The sequence below is a fragment of the Oncorhynchus mykiss genome, chromosome 6 (genome assembly GCF_013265735.2).
Source record: "Oncorhynchus mykiss isolate Arlee chromosome 6, USDA_OmykA_1.1, whole genome shotgun sequence".
Taxonomy (NCBI): domain Eukaryota; kingdom Metazoa; phylum Chordata; class Actinopteri; order Salmoniformes; family Salmonidae; genus Oncorhynchus; species Oncorhynchus mykiss.
Window position 1 is genome coordinate 94991228 of NC_048570.1, and position 23189 is coordinate 95014416.

General features: G+C 45.0%; 1 protein-coding gene and 1 long non-coding RNA gene across 2 annotated transcripts in view; both read right to left on the bottom strand.

Moving 5' to 3' along the window:
• Positions 1–2459: 2459 nt before the first annotated feature.
• Positions 2460–3736, bottom strand: LOC118964997. The gene is made up of 2 exons (XR_005052356.1): positions 2625–3736; positions 2460–2585 (listed from the first exon to the last, which is right to left on the bottom strand). It is a non-coding gene; the product is annotated as an uncharacterized LOC118964997 (long non-coding RNA).
• A 3691-nt stretch (positions 3737–7427) lies between these two features.
• Positions 7428–23189, bottom strand: part of LOC110517419 (OTU domain-containing protein 7A) — a 173979-nt gene continuing 158217 nt past the window's right edge. The window contains exons 12-13 of the mRNA XM_036981649.1: positions 9832–9916; positions 7428–9573 (exon numbers count right to left, since the gene is read on the bottom strand). Coding sequence (XP_036837544.1) covers positions 7660–9573; positions 9832–9916 — 1999 coding nt within the window. The 3' untranslated portion in view covers positions 7428–7659. The remainder of the gene's footprint in view (positions 9574–9831; positions 9917–23189) is intronic.

Sequence of the window (23189 nt, forward strand, 5' to 3'; positions counted from 1 at the left end):
CCTGCCGTCTGGTTTGCTTAATTTAAGACATTTGAAATGATTTATACTTTTAAAAAAATGTATATATTTTTTTTCGATACTTAAGAATATTTAAAACCAAATACTTTACATTTTTTTTGTCAAATTGTATTTTACCCTTGTTACTTTCACTTTTACTTGAGTCATTTTCTATAAAGGTATCTTTACTTTTACTCAAGTATGACAATCAGGTCCTTTTCCCACCACTGAGTAGTTCACTATGGTGGGATGGTTCAGTGCATAAGACTCCTAATCACGGCACAGATGTGATACAGCCTGGAATCAAACCAGGGTCTGTAGTGATGCCTCTAGCACTGAGATGCAGTGCCTTAGACCACTGCGCCAAAAAACACCTCCAGGCAGCAGTAGTGCTAACTACTTAGCTAGCTAGTGTTAGTGTGCAGTAGAGAATGAAGAGTATCTCTTTAAAAAACACCTCCAGGCAGTAGTAGTGCTAACTACTTAGCTAGCTAGTGTTAGTGTGCAGTGGAGAATGAAGAGTTTCTCTTTAAAAAACACCTCCAGGCAGTAGTAGTGCTAACTACTTAGCTAGCTAGTGTTAGTGTGCAGTAGAGAATGAAGAGTATCTCTTTAAAAAACACCTCCAGGCAGTAGTAGTGCTAACTACTTAGCTAGCTAGTGTTAGTGTGCAGTGGAGAATGAAACCCATTGTTGAGGAAGGTTCCTGTTACAGTCCTGTGTTATTGTACTGATCAGAGGTTAGAGAACGAGGTCACATGGGTTTAAACCACAGTCAGGGCCACGTGAGGCAACAGGTCAGAGAGCTGGGTCAGCGTCTGAAATGGCACCTTATTCCCATAAGGGCTTTGGTCAAAAGTAGTGCACTAAATAGGGAATAGGGTGCCATAGGGCTCTGGTCAAAAGTAGTGCACTATGTAGGGAATAGGGTGCCATTGGGGACACATCCTGGGTCTGTGAGCTTGGTGGAATAAAGCCTCATGGTAAAGACTGGGACTTCCTGTCTGGGTAACCCTTTAGGACAAATGGTCACGAGAATGGAGGAATTGAGCAGTATGGGCACTTCCTGTCTGGGTAACCCTTTAGGAGAAATGGCCATGAGAATTCAGCAATGGAGCAGTATGGGGACTTCCTGTCTGGGTAACCCCCTGCTCCACATTCCTCCATATTAATGATTTTTAAATGAGATGCTCGACGAACACGTGTCCACATACTTTTGTCCATGTAGTGATATTTCTCCCTTGGGAGATCTACTAATCCCTGTTTAGTAAATATTGTTTTACATAGAGTTTTAAAGCCTCTGGGCCATCCTAGATTCTCCTGCTACTTTGGAAAGAGAAACAGAACTCCTGGAACCGTGGTACTAGGGTGGTGCTAGTGTGGGGTGGTACTGGGGTGAGGTGGTACTAGGGTGGTACTAAGCTGGTACTAGGGTGGTCCTAGGGTGGTACTAAGCTGGTACTAGGGTGGTCCTAGGGTGGTACTAGGGTGGTACTAGGGTGGTACTAAGCTGGTACTAGGGTGGTCCTAGGGTGGTACTAAGCTGGTACTAGGGTGGTCCTAGGGTGGTCCTAGGGTGGTACTAGGGTGGTACTAAGCTGGTACTAGGGTGGTCCTAGGGTGGTACTAGGGTGGTACTAGGGTGGTACTAAGCTGGTACTAGGGTGGTCCTAGGGTGGTACTAGGGTGGTCCTAGGGTGGTACTAGGGTGGTACTAGGCTGGTACTAAGCCGGTACTAGGGTGGTCCTAGGGTGATACTAGGGTGGTACTAGGGTGGTACTAGGGTGGTACTAAGCTGGTACTAGGGTGGTACTAAGCTGGTACTAGGGCGGTACTGGTGTGGGGTGGTACTAGGGTGGTCCTAGGGCGGTACTAAGGTGGTACTAGGGTGGTACTAGGGTGGTACTAGGGCGGTACTAGGGTGGTACTAAGGTGGTACTAAGGTGGTACTAGGGTGGTACTAAGCTGGTACTAGGGCGGTACTGGTGTGGGGTGGTACTAGGGTGGTCCTAGGGCGGTACTAAGGTGGTACAAGGGTGGTACTAGGGCGGTACTAGGGTGGTACTAAGGTGGTACTAGGGTGGTACTAAGCTGGTACAAGGGCGGTACTGGTGTGGGTTGTACAAGGGTGGTACTAGGGTAGTACTAGGGTAGGGTGGGCCTGAGGGAGAGAGAGGGACTGGGGTTGTACTACAGTAAGGTTGATAAATTCCAGTAACATTCCCAAAGTTCCCAGAAGTCCTGGTAGGAATATTCCTGGAATCAGGAGGGAATAAGCAGGGAAACCGGTAATCCCCCCCCAACCAGAATTTCTGTAAAACCTGGTTAATGGTGGAAAAGACATTATCTGGAATATTGCTGCTCTAGTTGGTACTGGTGATATTCTCCCACGCAGAAACATTTTACAGTATTCAAACATTTCCCAAAAGTGAAAAACAACAAACAAGAGACAGAAACGTGAGACGGGTATAAATGATTGTTATTATAATTGTTTAAGATATGATGAACACATCCCACTGCATGGGCTATATGAACCACACACTACCTCTCACAAGGTAAGACAAAAAAAACTAACTCTGCACATAACCTCATCCACTCAGTGGTAGGTATTGGTGCTGCACGACACCTCATCCACTCAGTGGTAGGTATTGGTGCTGCACGACACCTCATCCACTCAGTGGTAGGTATTGGTGCTGCACGACACCTCATCCACTCAGTGGTAGGTATTGGTGCTGCACATAACCTCATCCACTCAGTGGTAGGTATTGGTGCTGCACGACACCTCATCCACTCAGTGGTAGGTATTGGTGCTGCACATCACCTCATCCACTCAGTGGTAGGTATTGGTGCTGCACAACACCTCATCCACTCACTGGTAGGTATTGGTGCTGCACATCACCTCATCCACTCACTGGTAGGTATTGGTGATGCACATCACCTCATCCACTCAGTGGTAGGTATTGGTGCTGCACGACACCTCATCCACTCAGTGGTAGGTATTGGTGCTGCACGACACCTCATCCACTCACTGGTAGGTATTGGTGCTGCACAACACCTCATCCACTCACTGGTAGGTATTGGTGCTGCACAACACCTCATCCACTCAGTGGTAGGTATTGGTGCTGCACATCACCTCATCCACTCACTGGTAGGTATTGGTGCTGCACAACACCTCATCCACTCAGTGGTAGGTATTGGTGCTGCACAACACCTCATCCACTCAGTGGTAGGTATTGGTGCTGCACGACACCTCATCCACTCAGTGGTAGGTATTGGTGCTGCACATCACCTCATCCACTCAGTGGTAGGTATTGGTGCTGCACAACACCTCATCCACTCATTGGTAGGTATTGGTGCTGCACAACACCTCATCCACTCATTGGTAGGTATTGGTGCTGCACAACAACTCATCCACTCATTGGTAGGTATTGGTGCTGCACAACAACTCATCCACTCACTGGTACAGTAGGTTAAGCATTGTTTCTTGCCTTTTTTAAATATCACAACAGTGCTTTCTTTGAATAAAGGTTTGGATGGTCCAATTTTCAAAGGTCTCTATCGTTGTTATTGCAATGTAGGGCAAACTAGGACACTGACATAAGTACCATTTGGCTTCATTGACATGTACCCCATATAGACATTGTACTGAAACACAGCTGATTGATTGAAACAATAGGTGGTCGTCTATACCAGCGGTTCCCAAACTGTGAGGCGGGGCGCCCCCCCCCACCCGCCCGCCCCCCCCGCAGCGGCAGCACGTGGTCCTCCCCTCTCCATAAAAAAAATATATATATACGTATAAATATATATATATATATTTTTTTTTAAGGAACTCAGTCCAGCTTTAAACTTACTCCTCCTGAAAGTCATAATAGTAGAATGTACAAGGTGACATTTCTAAATGGGGGTATGACATAATCAGCTCCTCTTGTCATGTTAGTCATTGTTCACATTTAGAGAGATATTTATAACTAGTCAGGAAGGTCCAGATCAATCAGCCCATGGCAGTCTTTTTACTTACTTTTTTTAGCCCATAAATATTGTTGTAGTTTTTGAGTCACTCCAATATCACATGGATACACATTAGACGTGATCAAATTTGTAAATAATTGCAAGAAAATGAGCATTAAAAACGACAACATTTTCCTTGCACCCCGTGACACAATGTGTAGAATTGCAGGAGAGAAGCTTTTAAACCTGCTAAATTCTCTCTACCAACAAGCGGGGTGTCAAACAGTTTGTGTCATAAACAGTGCTTGTGCCCATAGGGGGGGGGGGGACGTTTGGGAACCCCTGATCTATAACCAACAACAGAACACAAGGACAATTTATTATTATTGCAAATCAAATATGTGAAAGTCGATGCCAAACCCCCGGATAGGACAACTGAGGTATTTCAGATTAGACTCACACACACACACACAGGGACACGCGCAAGTGCGCTCACACACACACACACCCTGCCATCTTGCTATAGACAGATCTATAAATTCAAGCCCCTGGATGGATGGGTTCTAACCATTACTGTTCATAACAGTTTATTCCATAGGACTCTGGATGGATGGGTTCTAACCATTACTGTTCATAACAGTTTATTCCATAGGACTCTGGATGGATGGGTTCTAACCGTTACTGTTCACTCCATAGGACTCTGGATGGATGGGTTCTAACCGTTAACTGTTCATAACTGTTTATTCCATAGGACTCTGGATGGATGGGTTCTAACCGTTACTGTTCATAACTGTTTATTCCATAGGACTCTGGATGGATGGGTTCTAACCGTTACTGTTCATAACTGTTTATTCCATAGGACTCTGGATGGATGGGTTCTAACCGTTACTGTTCATAACTGTTTATTCCATAGGACTCTGGATGGATGGGTTCTAACCGTTACTGTTCATAACTGTTTATTCCATAGGACTCTGGATGGATGGGTTCTAACCGTTACTGTTCATAACTGTTTATTCCATAGGACTCTGGATGGATGGGTTCTAACCATTACTGTTCACTCCATAGGACTCTGAATGGATGGGTTCTAACCGTTACTGTTCATAACAGTTTATTCCATAGGACTCTGGATGGATGGGTTCTAACCGTTACTGTTCATAACTGTTTATTCCATAGGACTCTGGATGGATGGGTTCTAACCGTTACTGTTTATTCCATAGGACTCTGAATGAATGGGTTCTGTTTGGGTGAAGAGACCGTATTCATTAAGACTCCCAGAGTAGGAGTGCTGTTCTCGGATCAACTTTGTTAAGACTATAATGAATGGACTGTGGGGGGGGGGGACCTGATCCTAGATGAGTACTCCTCCTCTGGGACACATTATGTAATACAGGCAACCTGAATCTCAACAGTATGTCTTTTAACCCTTAAACTATAGGACAACATAATGCCATGGTAGGGACAGACAGATACCCACTGTGGAAGTACAACATAGTATTAATTAATATATGTTGTGCTTTTACATATGAATAAAAACAAAACAACAACAACAACAATTCGTTATCACCGTCATCACGTGCTGTGACTTCCGATGACTCGTGATGAACCAGGAAGTAGGAAATATCCCCTCTTCACATTTAAAACGTCTGGTTAACTACGTGTTACAGTTTTATCGGCAATACGCAGCCCAGTGGACCAACCAGGATAGGGTGTAACATATGCCCGTAGAGTCTCGTAAATGTGGTGATGCCTGAAGGATGTTGTGTGTGTATATATATATATATATATATATATATCGACGATCTATCAACCCGTTTTAAAACCAACCAGCCCTTCAATGTCAGATCGATTGAGACAATCATGACAATACGACAGGTCATTTTCCCTTGATATGATGTCGGTCCAACCCTCGACCAACCGACGCTTGGCGTTCGGCCCCTCCCCCCCCCACCACCGCCGCCACCTAATGTCCGTGTACTTAAAGTAACTTACCAAAGTGACAAACGGTTTCCATAAGAAGAAAGAAAAGTGAAATATTGCTTCATGGCATTTTGTGAAAATCATATAAAAATATTTTTCTCTATAACACTTGTAAAGCCTTGGCTTGTAAATTCCCCGTCATCACATTCTCTTATACACAAAAAACACACAAACTGATATTTTTTTTGTGTTTTTTACACAATATACTAATCTTATTTTGTTCCTCATTTTTGCTATGTACTGTACATTGGTATCTAATGTGCAAATTAATAATTTAAGTTGTGTAAAACTCTCAAATGAATATACAAAAATCATATTTTTACATTTTTAAATGGTGAGAGTCCATGAATCAGGTACATAAAAAGGATCCCAAACTGCATTATAATTCAGGAGTGTTTCGAAGAGCCGTTCTCTCTCTCTCTCTATATATTTAACATCTTTGGCCAGGAGATTTCATGTTCTTTTGTCGTTGTAATGACAGTTAAGACATTCAAATGTGGGAAAACCTAATGGTAGCAACACCACACAGCACCTGTAAAATAACAACCAAGATAATCAACTGCTGATGAAAACACATTCGGGTTTATCGAAGACGTGTAGAATGCAGAGGAAAACATTAAATAAAACATTTTTGTTTGAGGCAGACCAATCAAACTAGCACTGAAACAGTATCCCTGGCCCTCGCTGTGACAAGGAGCACGATTCATTAAAACCAATTTGATTTTGTTGTTGTTTCGTTTATACCCGGGGTAATCAATGTGAGGGCGCACGGCAAATTTAACTTACAAAGTGCAATTTCACCACACGGAACGGCTATTTTCCTTAGTGTGGGTTTGTTTACAGTTGACTGAATATCCGGCCTGTTGTTGTCTATTGTCTTTCAGCTGCAGCAGAGGATTTCAACTCTCTACTGAAGCCAACATGAGTGCCTAGACAACAGAAAGGGTTCACAGTGAGTTGCCATTAGGACAATTATTGATTAAAAAACAACAAAATTAACAACGTTGAAGTTACTAACGTATTGCTTTGAGAAGTTTGTTTTTTAAAAGTTGGTTGAAGATTTTAATTAAGATCAAAACAGTCCGGTTTTAGTTAGATGTTAGATTTAAGTTTACGTGTTGAACCACTGCACAACAACATTTAATTGCTATTTTTATGTGTACTGTATTTGTCTGAAATGATATCTTAGTTTGCCTTTCAAGTTGTGGGCAAAAAACACAAGACATTTCTCCATAAAACGAACCAAAAATTGAAGTTGAACCCAATTTTTTTTAACGAACAAAAGTTCTAAATTCCTGCTGGCCAAAGATGTTAAGTGGACAGAGATCTACCCCGCTCGTCATCAAGTAGCTGTGTCCTTTACAGTAGCCTACTGTACTGTACACTGAGACAGGAGAAGTGACAGGAATCAAATGTTTTAAACAGAGCAGGCGATCAACTGGCTCTGAGCGTGTCTGTCTGTCTGTCTGTTTGTCTGTCTGTCTGTCTGTCTGTCTGTCTGTCTGTCTGTCTGTCTGTCTGTCTGTCTGTCTGTCTGTCTGTCTGGATGTCCCAACGTCCACAGACAGTCTATTGAGTAGAACCTGTTCTATCGCCTTCTCTATGGACACAGTTCTGTCTGTCTGTCTGTTGTGTTGCGTTGTCAGCAGCTGGGGTTTGCTGTACCTGTCGTGCGATAGATAGTACACCAGGCTATAGAGTAGCAGCACCTCTGGCTGGCGCGGTACCAGGGGCTACCCAGGCCTACTGAGGGCCTTGGCCTCCCTCTCCTTGTGTTTCAGATCCTCCTTGAAGCAGTAGGAACAGTAGTTATCTGTCTCCGGCCGCCCGTAGAAGGAGCACTTCTCCCTCTTGCATCTCCTCTGCTGCAGGCAGTACACCAGGCAACCCCCCCCGGCGCTACCAATCTGACCTTTGACCTTGTCGGACCCCGAACCGGTCCTGGTGACCCTACTGCTCCCCCAGGTCTGAGGCAAGTCGGCGTCGGCGAACTCCAGACAGTCCTGTATGTGGCTAGCGTTGAAGCCGTTGGTATAGGTATGGGACTTGTGCTCCCCAGGCATGTTGTAGGGCTCCGTGGTGCCTGGGACCCCCGGGTGGGTGTGGTTGACCCCGGTGCCCAAACGGACCCCAGACAGGCGGGCTGGAGAGTAGCTCTGGGAGGACAGAGAGCGGTTCTGCTGGGGGTAAGTGGCACAGGTCTTCAGGGTGCCCACCAGAGGAGGCTTGTAGCTGGGCTGGGGGTCGTCCGGCTGGAAGCTGGGTGCCTGGAGGGCCTGGAGGTTGACGTCTCTCAGGTGGATGATACTGGACCTCTGGATGGGAGGGGTATGGCTGTAGTGGGCTGACACTGGGACTGTAGCTGGGACGGGCCTGGGGACAGGGGGGACGGACCCCGGTCTCCTGGTAGCACCGTTGCTGGGGGAGGAGTTGGGGGAGGGGCTGTGGCGGCCCTGCATCTTCAGGGCAATCTGTGGGGGGGTGTGAGGGGTATGGCTTTGGTGGTGTCTGGCTGGGGAAGAGATGAAGTCCTGGGGAAGGGGAGTAGGAGGAGGAGGAGGGCAGGAGGGAGGAGGAGGAGGGGTGCGGGTGTCTCGCTCCCTCTCTCTCTCCCTTTCTCTCTCTCTCTCCCTCTCTCTCTCCCTCTCTCTCTCCCTTTCTCTCTCTCTCTCCCTCTCTCTCTCCCTCTCCTTTTCTCTCTCTCTTTCCTTCTCCCTCTCTCTCTCCCGGTGAGGGGCGCTCTCCTGCTCTGGTTTCTTCAGGGCGTTGGAGGGCCCGTTGGTCGTAGTAGTCGTGGTCGTAGAGTTTGCTGCAGGTTTCTTCTCTCCTTCCTTCCTCCTGGTCTCCTGCTCGGCAGAGAAGCGCTCCTGAGCGGAGGTCAGGTAGAAGGAGATCATCTCCTCGTGGAACTGGTGGCGATGGGAGGTGAGGAGAAGGCCGGCGAAGATGAACTTCCTCTCGCCCTGCATGGCGGCTCTCAGTATGTTGAGGCTCAGCTTGACGTCTGTGCTGTACTTCCAGTGCTCCGACAGGGCCTTATCCCCCACCAGCCTGGCCAGGAGACCCCCCCTGTCCCTGTCCCGTTCCCCAGGAGGAGAGGGCACGCCTGGGGGACGCTCGGTGGGAGACGGGCTGGTGGTCTTGTCCGAGGAGAACGACGTACTCGCAGACTGGCCCTCCTTCTCTCCTCCTCCTCCATCCTTCCGGGCTTTTCCTTCCTTTTTCTCCTTCTTCTTGTCTACGTTATTCTCTGTCCCTCCTCCGTTGCCGCCCCCCCCTCCTCCGTTGCCGCCCCCCCCTCCTCCTCCGTTGTTCCGGCCGTTGCCTCCAGAGTTGGAGCGGTTGATCTTTCCGTGGACCAGCCCTCCCAGACCTCCCATGTTCTTCTTCAGCTTGATACCCAGGGTTTTACTGAAGCTGCCTAGCTTGTTGGCCACAGAGTCCGTCCTGGTCTTGTCCTTGTCTTTACCCTGTTGCTGCCTCTCCGTCTTCTCCTTGGGATCCTTGTCCTTCGCGGAGACCTTGCCGTTGTTGACGTTGGAGTTGCTGCAGACGGAGTCGCGGTCGGAGTCCATGGAGTCGGCTAGAGACTGGACGTCGTCGCCCCCGTGGGACGCCGTGGGAGACTCCGGCTGGGCCAGGGGAGCCTGGAGAGAGAGAGAGGGAGGGAGGGGTGAGAAGGGATGGAGAGGAAGCACCATCAGTAAATTATGTTAATCTGTATAATCTACTCCATTTCAAGACTATGACATCAAAACGTAGTTTGCTTTATTCCTTGTACATAGACAGTAAGGTGCTGGGGAGCTGGCGGTACAACACGGATGCAGAACAACCTATCAAATCTATTCACAACAATTATTTGCTGGCATTAGCCAATCAATGTGGAAGAGAAAGAGGAGAGGTACCCTGGTCTCAGTTGGTATCCTGATCCATGTTACGTTCATGTAGTTATGCAGCAGGTTCAGTTTGGCTTCCAGAGACAGGATTAAACTGAGGGAGAAAGGTTACGAACATTAGATAGCAACAGTAAATCTGGATTATAAATGCTACGCTTTTGAAGAAATATAAACTCAGCAAAAAAAAAAGAAATGTCCCCCGTTTTCAGGACCCTGTCTTTCAAAGATAATTCGTAAAAATCCAAATTAAGTTCACAGATCTTCCTTGCAAAGGGTTTAAACACTGTTTCCCATCCTTGTTCAATGAACCATAAATAATTAATAGACCTGTGGAAAGGTCATCAAGACACTAACGACTTACAGACGGTAGGCAATTAAGATCACAGTTCTGAAAACTTAGGACACTAAAGAGGCCTTTCTACTGACTGTGAAAAACACTAAAAGAAAGATGCCCAGGGTCCCTGCTCATCTGCGTGAATGTGTCTTAGGCATGCTGCAAGGAGGCATGAGGACTGCAGATGTGGCCAGGGCAATAAATTGCAATGTCCGTACTGTGAGACGCCTAACACAGCTCTACAGGGAGACAGGACGGACAGCTGATCGTCCTTGCAGTGGCAGACCACGTGTAACAACACCTGCACAGGATCGGTACATCCAAACATCACACCTGCGGGACAGGTGCAGGATGGCAGCAACAACTGCCGAGTTCCACCAGTAACGCACAAATCCCTCCATCAGTGCTCAGACTGTCCGCAATAGGCTGAGAGAGGCTGGACTGAGGGCTTGTAGGCCTGTTGTAAGGCAGGTCCTCACCAGACAACACCGGCATTAACGTCGGCTATGGGCACAAATCCACCGTCGCTGGACCAGACAGGACTGGCAAAAAGTGCTCTTCACTGACGAGTCGCGGTTTGTCTCACCAGGGGTGATGGTCGGATTCGCGTTTATCGTTGAAGGAATGAGCGTTACACCGAGGCCTGTACTCTGGAGCGGGATCGATTTGGAGGTGGAGGATCTGTCATGGTCTGGGGCGGTGGGTCACAGCATCATCGGACTGAGGTTGTTGTCATTGCAGGCAATCTCAACGCTGTGCGTTACAGGGAAGACATCCTCCTCCCTCATGTGGTACCCTTCCTGCAGGCTCATCCTGACATGACCCTCCAGCATGACAATGCCACCAGCCATGCTGCTCGTTCTGTGCGTGATTTAATGCAAGACCGGAATGTCAGTGTTCTGCCATGGCCAGCGAAGAGCCCGGATCTCAATCCCATTGAACACGTCTGGGACCTGTTGGATCGGAAGGTGAGGGCTAGGGCCATTCCCCCCCAGAAATGTCCGGGAACTTGCAGGAGCCTTGGTGGAAGAGTGGGGTAACATCTCACAGCAAGAACGGGCAAATCTGGTGCAGTCCATGGTCACATGTCTGTGGAACTTGTTTAGTCTCAGTTGTTGAATCTTGTTATGTTCATACAAATATTTACACATGTTAAGTTTGCTGAAAATAAACGCAGTTGACAATGAGAGGATGTTTCTTTTTTTTGCTGAGTTCATTTAGCAATGAATGAAGATTGAACACTACAGCCTGTAGTGATACGTGTTCAAGTTTTATAGATAATAAACCATGGATACTTCATCTCTAATAAAAATAAGGCTCTTTGTGATTAGTGCTGGGAACAATGTTTAGTTGAGAACACGAATCCCAACATTCATTCTTGTATTCAAGATGAATTATATTTTTCAATGTTCCCTGCAGCACAGTTAGCTGACTTGATTGACCAGGGCCCTATAACGTTCTGATTGACCAGGGCCATATAACTTCCTGTTTTGTCTGATTGACCAGGGCCCTATAACTTCCTGTTTTGTCTGATTGACCAGGGCCATATAACTTCCAGTTTTGTCTGATTGACCAGGGCCCTAAAACTTCCTGTTTTGCCTGATTGACCAGGGCCCTAAAACTTCCTGTTTTGTCTGATTGACCAGGGCCCTATAACTTCCTGTTTTGTCTGATTGACCAGGGCCATATAACTTCCAGTTTTGTCTGATTGACCAGGGCCCTAAAACTTCCTGTTTTGCCTGATTGACCAGGGCCCTATAACTTCCTGTTTTGTCTGATTGACCAGGGCCATATAACTTCCAGTTTTGTCTGATTGACCAGGGCCCTAAAACTTCCTGTTTTGCCTGATTGACCAGGGCCCTAAAACTTCCTGTTTTGTCTGATTGACCAGGGCCCTATAACTTCCTGTTTTGTCTGATTGACCAGGGCCATATAACTTCCAGTTTTGTCTGATTGACCAGGGCCCTAAAACTTCCTGTTTTGCCTGATTGACCAGGGTCCTAAAACTTCCTGTTTTGTCTGATTGACCAGGGCCCTATAACTTCCTGTTTTGTCTGATTGACCAGGGCCATATAACTTCCTGTTTTGTCTGATTGACCAGGGCCCTACACCTTCCTGTTTTGTCTGGTTGACCAGGGCCATACACCTTCCTGTTTTGTCTGGTTGACCAGGGCCCCTACACCTTCCTGTTTTGTCTGGTTGACCAGGGCCCTACACCTTCCTGTTTTGTCTGGTTGACCAGGGCCATACACCTTCCTGTTTTGTCTGATTGACCAGGGCCATAAACACGTTATATTTTGTCTTGCAGTGGAATACACTGGAAGCTTACTTGACAAAGTAAATGGACAGAGTTATTTATATATTGTCAAATGAGCTGCTGCCAGAGAACCCAGCTGCTCCAAGGGAGAAGGACCTTAAAAGACCTCAGTTGCAACAGAGGCAAGGCTCCATTGCATCATTGTAGTGAATTTAACTCCACTAGAAACTTATTTTTAAAATCTTAAGACTGTCTTTTAGATAGAAAAGTAAATAGCAAAAAAGACAGAGGCTCTAACTTCACAAACACCTTCAGAGTCTGTAACTTCACAATCACCTTCAGAGGGTCTAACTTCACAAACACATTCAGAGTCTGTAACTTCACAAACACCTTCAGAGGGTCTAACTTCACAATCACCTTCAGAGTCTGTAACTTCACAAACACCTTCAGAGGGTCTAACTTCACAAACACCTTCAGAGGGTCTAACTTCACAAACACCTTCAGAGGGTCTAACTTCACAATCACCTTCAGAGGGTCTAACTTCACAATCACCTTCAGAGGGTCTAACTTCACAAACACCTTCAGAGGGTCTAACTTCACAAACACCTTCAGAGGGTCTAACTTCACAAACACCTTCAGAGGGTCTAACTTCACAATCACCTTCAGAGGGTCTAACTTCACAATCACCTTCAGAGGGTCTAACTTCACAAACACCTTCAGAGGGTCTAACTTCACAAACACCTTCAGAGGGTCTAACTTCACAATCACCTTCAGAGGGTCTAACTTCACAATCACCTTCAGAGGGTCTAACTTCACAATCACCTTCAGAGGGTCTAACTTCACAATCACCTTCAGAGTCTGTAACTGCACAATCACCTTCAGAGTCTGTAACTTCACAATCACCTTCAGAGTCTGTAACTTCACAATCACCTTCAGAGTCTGTAACTTCACAATCACCTTCAGAGGGTCTAACTTCACAATCACCTTCAGAGTCTGTAACTTCACCAACACCTTCAGAGGGTCTAACTTCACAATCACCTTCAGAGTCTGTAACGTCACAATCACCTTCAGAGGGTCTAACTTCACAATCACCTTCAGAGGGTCTAACTTCACAATAACCTTCAGAGGGTCTAACTTCACAAACACCTTCAGAGTCTGTAACTTCACAAACACCTTCAGAGGGTCTAACTTCACAAACACCTTCAGAGGGTCTAACTTCACAATCACATTCAGAGGGTCTAACTTTACAATCACCTCAGAGGGTCTAACTTCACAATCACCTTCAGAGGGCCTAACTTCACAATCACCTTCAGAGTCTGTAACTTCACAATCACCTTCAGAGGGTCTAACTTCACACACACCTTCAGAGGGTCTAACTTCACAAACACCTTCAGAGGGTCTGTAACTTCACAAACACCTTCAGAGGGTCTAACTTTACAATCACCTTCAGAGTCTGTAACTTCACAATCACCTTCAGAGGGTCTAACTTCACAAACACCTTCAGAGGGTCTAACTTCACAATCACCTTCAGAGGGTCTAACTTCACAAACACCTTCAGAGGGTCTGTAACTTCACAATCACCTTCAGAGGGTCTAACTTCACAATCACCTTCAGAGTCTGTAACTTCACAATCACCTTCAGAGTCTGTAACTTCACAATCACCTTCAGAGTCTCTAACTTCACAATCACCTTCAGAGGGTCTAACTTCACAATCACCTTCAGAGTCTGTAACTTCACAATCACCTTCAGAGTCTGTAACTTCACAATCACATTCAGAGGGTCTAACTTCACAATCACCTTCAGAGTCTGTAACTTCACAATCGCCTTCAGAGTCTGTAACTTCACAAACACCTTCAAAGGGTCTAACTTCACAATCACATTCAGAGGGTCTAACTTCACAATCACCTCAGAGGGTCTAACTTCACAATCACCTCAGAGGGTCTAACTTCACAAACACCTTCAGAGGGTCTAACTTCACAATCACATTCAGAGTCTGTAACTTCACAATCACCTTCAGAGTCTGTAACTTCACAATCACCTTCAGAGGGTCTAACTTCACAATCACCTCAGAGGGTCTAACTTCACAATCACCTCAGAGGGTCTAACTTCACAATCACCTTCAGAGGGTCTAACTTCACAATCACCTCAGAGGGTCTAACTTCACAAACACCTACAGAGTCTGTAACTTCACAAACACCTTCAGAGGGCCTAACTTCACAATCACCTTCAGAGTCTGTAACTTCACAATCACCTTCAGAGGGTCTAACTTCACAATCACCTTCAGAGGGTCTAACTTCACAATAACCTTCAGAGGGTCTAACTTCACAATCACCTTCAGAGTCTGTAACTTCACAATCACCTTCAGAGGGTCTAACTTCACAATCACCTCAGAGGGTCTAACTTCACAATCACCTTCAGAGGGTCTAACTTCACAATCACCTTCAGAGGGTCTAACTTCACAATAACCTTCAGAGGGTCTAACTTCACAATCACCTTCAGAGTCTGTAACTTCACAATCACCTTCAGAGGGTCTAACTTCACAATCACCTCAGAGGGTCTAACTTCACAATCACCTTCAGAGTCTGTAACTTCACAATCACCTTCAGTGGGTCTAACTTCACAATCACCTTCAGAGTCTGTAACTTCACAATCACCTTCAGAGTCTGTAACTTCACAAACACCTTCAGAGGGTCTAACTTCACAATCACATTCAGAGGGTCTAACTTCACAATCACCTCAGAGGGTCTAACTTCACAATCACCTCAGAGGGTCTAACTTCACAATCACCTTCAGAGGGTCTAACTTCACAATCACCTTCAGAGGGTCTAACTTCACAATCACATTCAGAGTCTGTATCTTCACAAACACCTTCAGAGGGTCTAACTTTACATTCACCTTCAGAGTCTGTAACTTCACAATCACCTTCAGAGTCTGTAACGTCACAATAACCTTCAGAGGGTCTAACTTCACAATCACATTCAGAGGGTCTAACTTCACAAACACCTTCAGAGGGTCTAACTTCACAATCACCTTCAGAGTCTGTAACTTCACAAACACCTTCAGAGGGTCTAACTTCACAAACACCTTCAGAGGGTCTAACTTCACAATCACCTTCAGAGGGTCTAACTTTACAATCACCTCAGAGGGTCTAACTTCACAATCACCTTCAGAGGGCCTAACTTCACAATCACCTTCAGAGTCTGTAACTTCACAATCACATTCAGAGGGTCTAACTTCACACACACCTTCAGAGGGTCTAACTTCACAAACACCTTCAGAGGGTCTGTAACTTCACAAACACCTTCAGAGGGTCTAACTTTACAATCACCTTCAGAGTCTGTAACTTCACAATCACCTTCAGAGGGTCTACTTCACAAACACCTTCAGAGGGTCTAACTTCACAATCACCTTCAGAGGGTCTAACTTCACAAACACCTTCAGAGGGTCTGTAACTTCACAATCACCTTCAGAGGGTCTAACTTCACAATCACCTTCAGAGTCTGTAACTTCACAATCACCTTCAGAGTCTGTAACTTCACAATCACCTTCAGAGTCTCTAACTTCACAATCACCTTCAGAGGGTCTAACTTCACAATCACCTTCAGAGTCTGTAACTTCACAATCACCTTCAGAGTCTGTAACTTCACAATCACATTCAGAGGGTCTAACTTCACAATCACCTTCAGAGTCTGTAACTTCACAATCGCCTTCAGAGTCTGTAACTTCACAAACACCTTCAGAGGGTCTAACTTCACAATCACCTCAGAGGGTCTAACTTCACAATCACCTCAGAGGGTCTAACTTCACAAACACCTTCAGAGGGTCTAACTTCACAATCACATTCAGAGGGTCTAACTTCACAAACACCTTCAGAGGGTCTGTAACTTCACAATCACCTTCAGAGGGTCTAACTTCACAATCACCTTCAGAGTCTGTAACTTCACAATCACCTTCAGAGTCTGTAACTTCACAATCACCTTCAGAGTCTCTAACTTCACAATCACCTTCAGAGGGTCTAACTTCACAATCACCTTCAGAGTCTGTAACTTCACAATCACCTTCAGAGTCTGTAACTTCACAATCACATTCAGAGGGTCTAACTTCACAATCACCTTCAGAGTCTGTAACTTCACAATCGCCTTCAGAGTCTGTAACTTCACAAACACCTTCAAAGGGTCTAACTTCACAATCACATTCAGAGGGTCTAACTTCACAATCACCTCAGAGGGTCTAACTTCACAATCACCTCAGAGGGTCTAACTTCACAAACACCTTCAGAGGGTCTAACTTCACAATCACATTCAGAGTCTGTAACTTCACAATCACCTTCAGAGTCTGTAACTTCACAATCACCTTCAGAGGGTCTAACTTCACAATCACCTCAGAGGGTCTAACTTCACAATCACCTCAGAGGGTCTAACTTCACAATCACCTTCAGAGGGTCTAACTTCACAATCACCTCAGAGGGTCTAACTTCACAAACACCTACAGAGTCTGTAACTTCACAAACACCTTCAGAGGGCCTAACTTCACAATCACCTTCAGAGTCTGTAACTTCACAATCACCTTCAGAGGGTCTAACTTCACAATCACCTTCAGAGGGTCTAACTTCACAATAACCTTCAGAGGGTCTAACTTCACAATCACCTCAGAGGGTCTAACTTCACAATCACCTTCAGAGTCTGTAACTTCACAATCACCTTCAGTGGGTCTAACTTCACAATCACCTTCAGAGTCTGTAACTTCACAATCACCTTCAGAGTCTGTAACTTCACAAACACCTTCAGAGGGTCTAACTTCACAATCACATTCAGAGGGTCTAACTTCACAATCACCTCAGAGGGTCTAACTTCACAATCACCTCAGAGGGTCTAACTTCACAATCACCTTCAGAGGGTCTAACTTCACAATCACCTTCAGAGGGTCTAACTTCACAATCACATTCAGAGTCTGTATCTTCACAAACACCTTCAGAGGGTCTAACTTTACATTCACCTTCAGAGTCTGTAACTTCACAATCACCTTCAGAGTCTGTAACGTCACAATAACCTTCAGAGGGTCTAACTTCACAATCACATTCAGAGGGTCTAACTTCACAAACACCTTCAGAGGGTCTAACTTCACAATCACCTTCAGAGTCTGTAACTTCACAAACACCTTCAGAGGGTCTAACTTCACAAACACCTTCAGAGGGTCTAACTTCACAATCACCTTCAGAGGGTCTAACTTTACAATCACCTCAGAGGGTCTAACTTCACAATCACCTTCAGAGGGCCTAACTTCACAATCACCTTCAGAGTCTGTAACTTCACAATCACATTCAGAGGGTCTAACTTCACACACACCTTCAGAGGGTCTAACTTCACAAACACCTTCAGAGGGTCTGTAACTTCACAAACACCTTCAGAGGGTCTAACTTTACAATCACCTTCAGAGTCTGTAACTTCACAATCACCTTCAGAGGGTCTACTTCACAAACACCTTCAGAGGGTCTAACTTCACAATCACCTTCAGAGGGTCTAACTTCACAAACACCTTCAGAGGGTCTGTAACTTCACAATCACCTTCAGAGGGTCTAACTTCACAATCACCTTCAGAGTCTGTAACTTCACAATCACCTTCAGAGTCTGTAACTTCACAATCACCTTCAGAGTCTCTAACTTCACAATCACCTTCAGAGGGTCTAACTTCACAATCACCTTCAGAGTCTGTAACTTCACAATCACCTTCAGAGTCTGTAACTTCACAATCACATTCAGAGGGTCTAACTTCACAATCACCTTCAGAGTCTGTAACTTCACAATCGCCTTCAGAGTCTGTAACTTCACAAACACCTTCAGAGGGTCTAACTTCACAATCACCTCAGAGGGTCTAACTTCACAATCACCTCAGAGGGTCTAACTTCACAAACACCTTCAGAGGGTCTAACTTCACAATCACATTCAGAGTCTGTAACTTCACAATCACCTTCAGAGTCTGTAACTTCACAATCACCTTCAGAGGGTCTAACTTCACAATCACCTCAGAGGGTCTAACTTCACAATCACCTCAGAGGGTCTAACTTCACAAACACCTACAGAGTCTGTAACTTCACAAACACCTTCAGAGGGCCTAACTTCACAATCACCTTCAGAGTCTGTAACTTCACAATCACCTTCAGAGGGTCTAACTTCACAATCACCTTCAGAGTCTGTAACTTCACAATCACCTTCAGAGGGTCTAACTTCACAATCACCTTCAGAGTCTGTAACTTCACAATCACCTTCAGAGGGTCTAACTTCACAATCACCTCAGAGGGTCTAACTTCACAATCACCTTCAGAGGGTCTAACTTCACAATCACCTTCAGAGGGTCTAACTTCACAATAACCTTCAGAGGGTCTAACTTCACAATCACCTTCAGAGTCTGTAACTTCACAATCACCTTCAGAGGGTCTAACTTCACAATCACCTCAGAGGGTCTAACTTCACAATCACCTTCAGAGTCTGTAACTTCACAATCACCTTCAGTGGGTCTAACTTCACAATCACCTTCAGAGTCTGTAACTTCACAATCACCTTCAGAGTCTGTAACTTCACAAACACCTTCAGAGGGTCTAACTTCACAATCACATTCAGAGGGTCTAACTTCACAATCACCTCAGAGGGTCTAACTTCACAATCACCTCAGAGGGTCTAACTTCACAATCACCTTCAGAGGGTCTAACTTCACAATCACCTTCAGAGGGTCTAACTTCACAATCACATTCAGAGTCTGTATCTTCACAAACACCTTCAGAGGGTCTAACTTTACATTCACCTTCAGAGTCTGTAACTTCACAATCACCTTCAGAGTCTGTAACGTCACAATAACCTTCAGAGGGTCTAACTTCACAATCACATTCAGAGGGTCTAACTTCACAAACACCTTCAGAGGGTCTAACTTCACAATCACCTTCAGAGTCTGTAACTTTACAATCACCTCAGAGGGTCTAACTTCACAATCACCTTCAGAGGGTCTAACTTCACAAACACCTTCAGAGGGTCTAACTTCACAATTACATTCAGAGGGTCTAACTTCACAATCACCTTCAGAGTCTGTAACTTCACAATCACCGTCAGAGGGTCTAACTTCACAAACACCTTCAGAGGGTCTAACTTTACAATCACCTTCAGAGTCTGTAACTTCACAATCACCTTCAGAGGGTCTAACTTCACAATCACCTTCAGAGTCTGTAACTTCACAATCACCTTCAGAGGGTCTAACTTCACAATCACATTCAGAGTCTGTAACTTCACAATCACCTTCAGAGTCTGTAACTTCACAATCACCTTCAGAGGGTCTAACTTCACAATCACCTTCAGAGGGTCTAACTTCACAATCACCTTCAGAGGGTCCAGAGGGTCTAACTTTACAATCACCTTCAGAGGGTCCAGAGGGTCTAACTTCACAATCACCTTCAGAGGGTCTAACTTCACTATCACCTTCAGAGTCTGTAACTTCACAATCACCTTCGAGGGTCTAACCTCACAAACACATTCAGAGTCTGTAACTTCACAATCACATTCAGAGTCTGTAACTTCACAATCACCTTCAGAGTCTGTAACTTCACAAACACCTTCAGAGGGTCTAACTTCACAAACACCTTCAGAGGGTCTAACTTCACAATCACCTCAGAGGGTCTAATTTCACAATCACCTCAGAGGGTCTAACTTCACAATCACCTTCAGAGGGTCTAACTTCACAATCACCTCAGAGGGTCTAACTTCACAAACACCTACAGAGTCTGTAACTTCACAAACACCTTCAGAGGGCCTAACTTCACAATCACCTTCAGAGTCTGTAACTTCACAATCACCTTCAGAGGGTCTAACTTCACAATCACCTTCAGAGGGTCTAACTTCACAATAACCTTCAGAGGGTCTAACTTCACAATCACCTTCAGAGTCTGTAACTTCACAATCACCTTCAGAGGGTCTAACTTCACAATCACCTCAGAGGGTCTAACTTCACAATCACCTTCAGAGGGTCTAACTTCACAATCACCTTCAGAGGGTCTAATTTCACAATAACCTTCAGAGGGTCAAACTTCACAATCACCTTCAGAGTCTGTAACTTCACAATCACCTTCAGAGGGTCTAACTTCACAATCACCTCAGAGGGTCTAACTTCACAATCACCTTCAGAGTCTGTAACTTCACAATCACCTTCAGTGGGTCTAACTTCACAATCACCTTCAGAGTCTGTAACTTCACAATCACCTTCAGAGTCTGTAACTTCACAAACACCTTCAGAGGGTCTAACTTCACAATCACATTCAGAGGGTCTAACTTCACAATCACCTCAGAGTGTCTAACTTCACAATCACCTCAGAGTGTCTAACTTCACAATCACCTCAGAGGGTCTAACTTCACAATCACCTTCAGAGGGTCTAACTTCACAATTACCTTCAGAGGGTCTAACTTCACAATCACATTCAGAGTCTGTATCTTCACAAACACCTTCAGAGCGTCTAACTTTACAATCACCTTCAGAGTCTGTAACTTCACAATCACCTTCAGAGTCTGTAACGTCACAATAACCTTCAGAGGGTCTAACTTCACAATCACATTCAGAGGGTCTAACTTCACAATCACCTTCAGAGGGTCCAGAGGGTCTAACTTCACAATCACCTTCAGAGGGTCTAACTTCACAATCACCTTCAGAGTCTGTAACTTCACAATCACCTTCAGAGGGTCTAACTTCACAAACACATTCAGAGTCTGTAACTTCACAATCACATTCAGAGTCTGTAACTTCACAATCACCTTCAGAGTCTGTAACTTCACAAACACCTTCAGAGGGTCTAACTTCACAAACACCTTCAGAGGGTCTAACTTCACAATCACCTCAGAGGGTCTAATTTCACAATCACCTCAGAGGGTCTAACTTCACAATGACCTTCAGAGGGTCTAACTTCACAATCACCTCAGAGGGTCTAACTTCACAAACACCTACAGAGTCTGTAACTTCACAAACACCTTCAGAGGGCCTAACTTCACAATCACCTTCAGAGTCTGTAACTTCACAATCACCTTCAGAGGGTCTAACTTCACAATCACCTTCAGAGGGTCTAACTTCACAATAACCTCCAGAGGGTCTAACTTCACAATCACCTTCAGAGTCTGTAACTTCACAATCACCTTCAGAGGGTCTAACTTCACAATCACCTCAGAGGGTCTAACTTCACAATCACCTTCAGAGGGTCTAACTTCACAATCACCTTCAGAGGGTCTAACTTCACAATAACCTTCAGAGGGTCTAACTTCACAATCACCTTCAGAGTCTGTAACTTCACAATCACCTTCAGAGGGTCTAACTTCACAATCACCTCAGAGGGTCTAACTTCACAATCACCTTCAGAGTCTGTAACTTCACAATCACCTTCAGTGGGTCTAACTTCACAATCACCTTCAGAGTCTGTAACTTCACAATCACCTTCAGAGTCTGTAACTTCACAAACACCTTCAGAGGGTCTAACTTCACAATCACATTCAGAGGGTCTAACTTCACAATCACCTCAGAAGGTCTAACTTCACAATCACCTCAGAGGGTCTAACTTCACAATCACCTTCAGAGGGTCTAACTTCACAATTACCTTCAGAGGGTCTAACTTCACAATCACATTCAGAGTCTGTATCTTCACAAACACCTTCAGAGGGTCTAACTTTACAATCACCTTCAGAGTCTGTAACTTCACAATCACCTTCAGAGTCTGTAACGTCACAATAACCTTCAGAGGGTCTAACTTCACAATCACATTCAGAGGGTCTAACTTCACAAACACCTTCAGAGGGTCTAACTTCACAATCACCTTCAGAGTCTGTAACTTTACAATCACCTCAGAGGGTCTAACTTCACAATCACCTTCAGAGGGTCTAACTTCACAAACACCTTCAGAGGGTCTAACTTCACAATTACATTCAGAGGGTCTAACTTTACAATCACCTTCAGAGTCTGTAACTTCACAATCACCGTCAGAGGGTCTAACTTCACAAACACCTTCAGAGGGTCTAACTTTACAATCACCTTCAGAGTCTGTAACTTCACAATCACCTTCAGAGGGTCTAACTTCACAATCACCTTCAGAGTCTGTAACTTCACAATCACCTTCAGAGGGTCTAACTTCACAATCACATTCAGAGTCTGTAACTTCACAATCACCTTCAGAGTCTGTAACTTCACAATCACCTTCAGAGGGTCTAACTTCACAATCACCTTCAGAGGGTCTAACTTCACAATCACCTTCAGAGGGTCCAGAGGGTCTAACTTCACAATCACCTTCAGAGGGTCTAACTTCACAATCACCTTCAGAGTCTGTAACTTCACAATCACCTTCAGAGGGTCTAACTTCACAAACACATTCAGAGTCTGTAACTTCACAATCACATTCAGAGTCTGTAACTTCACAAACACCTTCAGAGGGTCTAACTTCACAATCACCTTCAGAGTCTGTAACTTCACAATCACCTTCAGAGGGTCTAACTTCACAATCACATTCAGAGGGTCTAACTTCACAATCACCTCAGAGGGTCTAACTTCACAATCACCTCAGAGGGTCTAACTTCACAATCACCTTCAGAGGGTCTAACTTCACAATCACCTTCAGAGGGTCTAACTTCACAATCACATTCAGAGTCTGTATCTTCACAAACACCTTCAGAGGGTCTAACTTTACATTCACCTTCAGAGTCTGTAACTTCACAATCACCTTCAGAGTCTGTAACGTCACAATAACCTTCAGAGGGTCTAACTTCA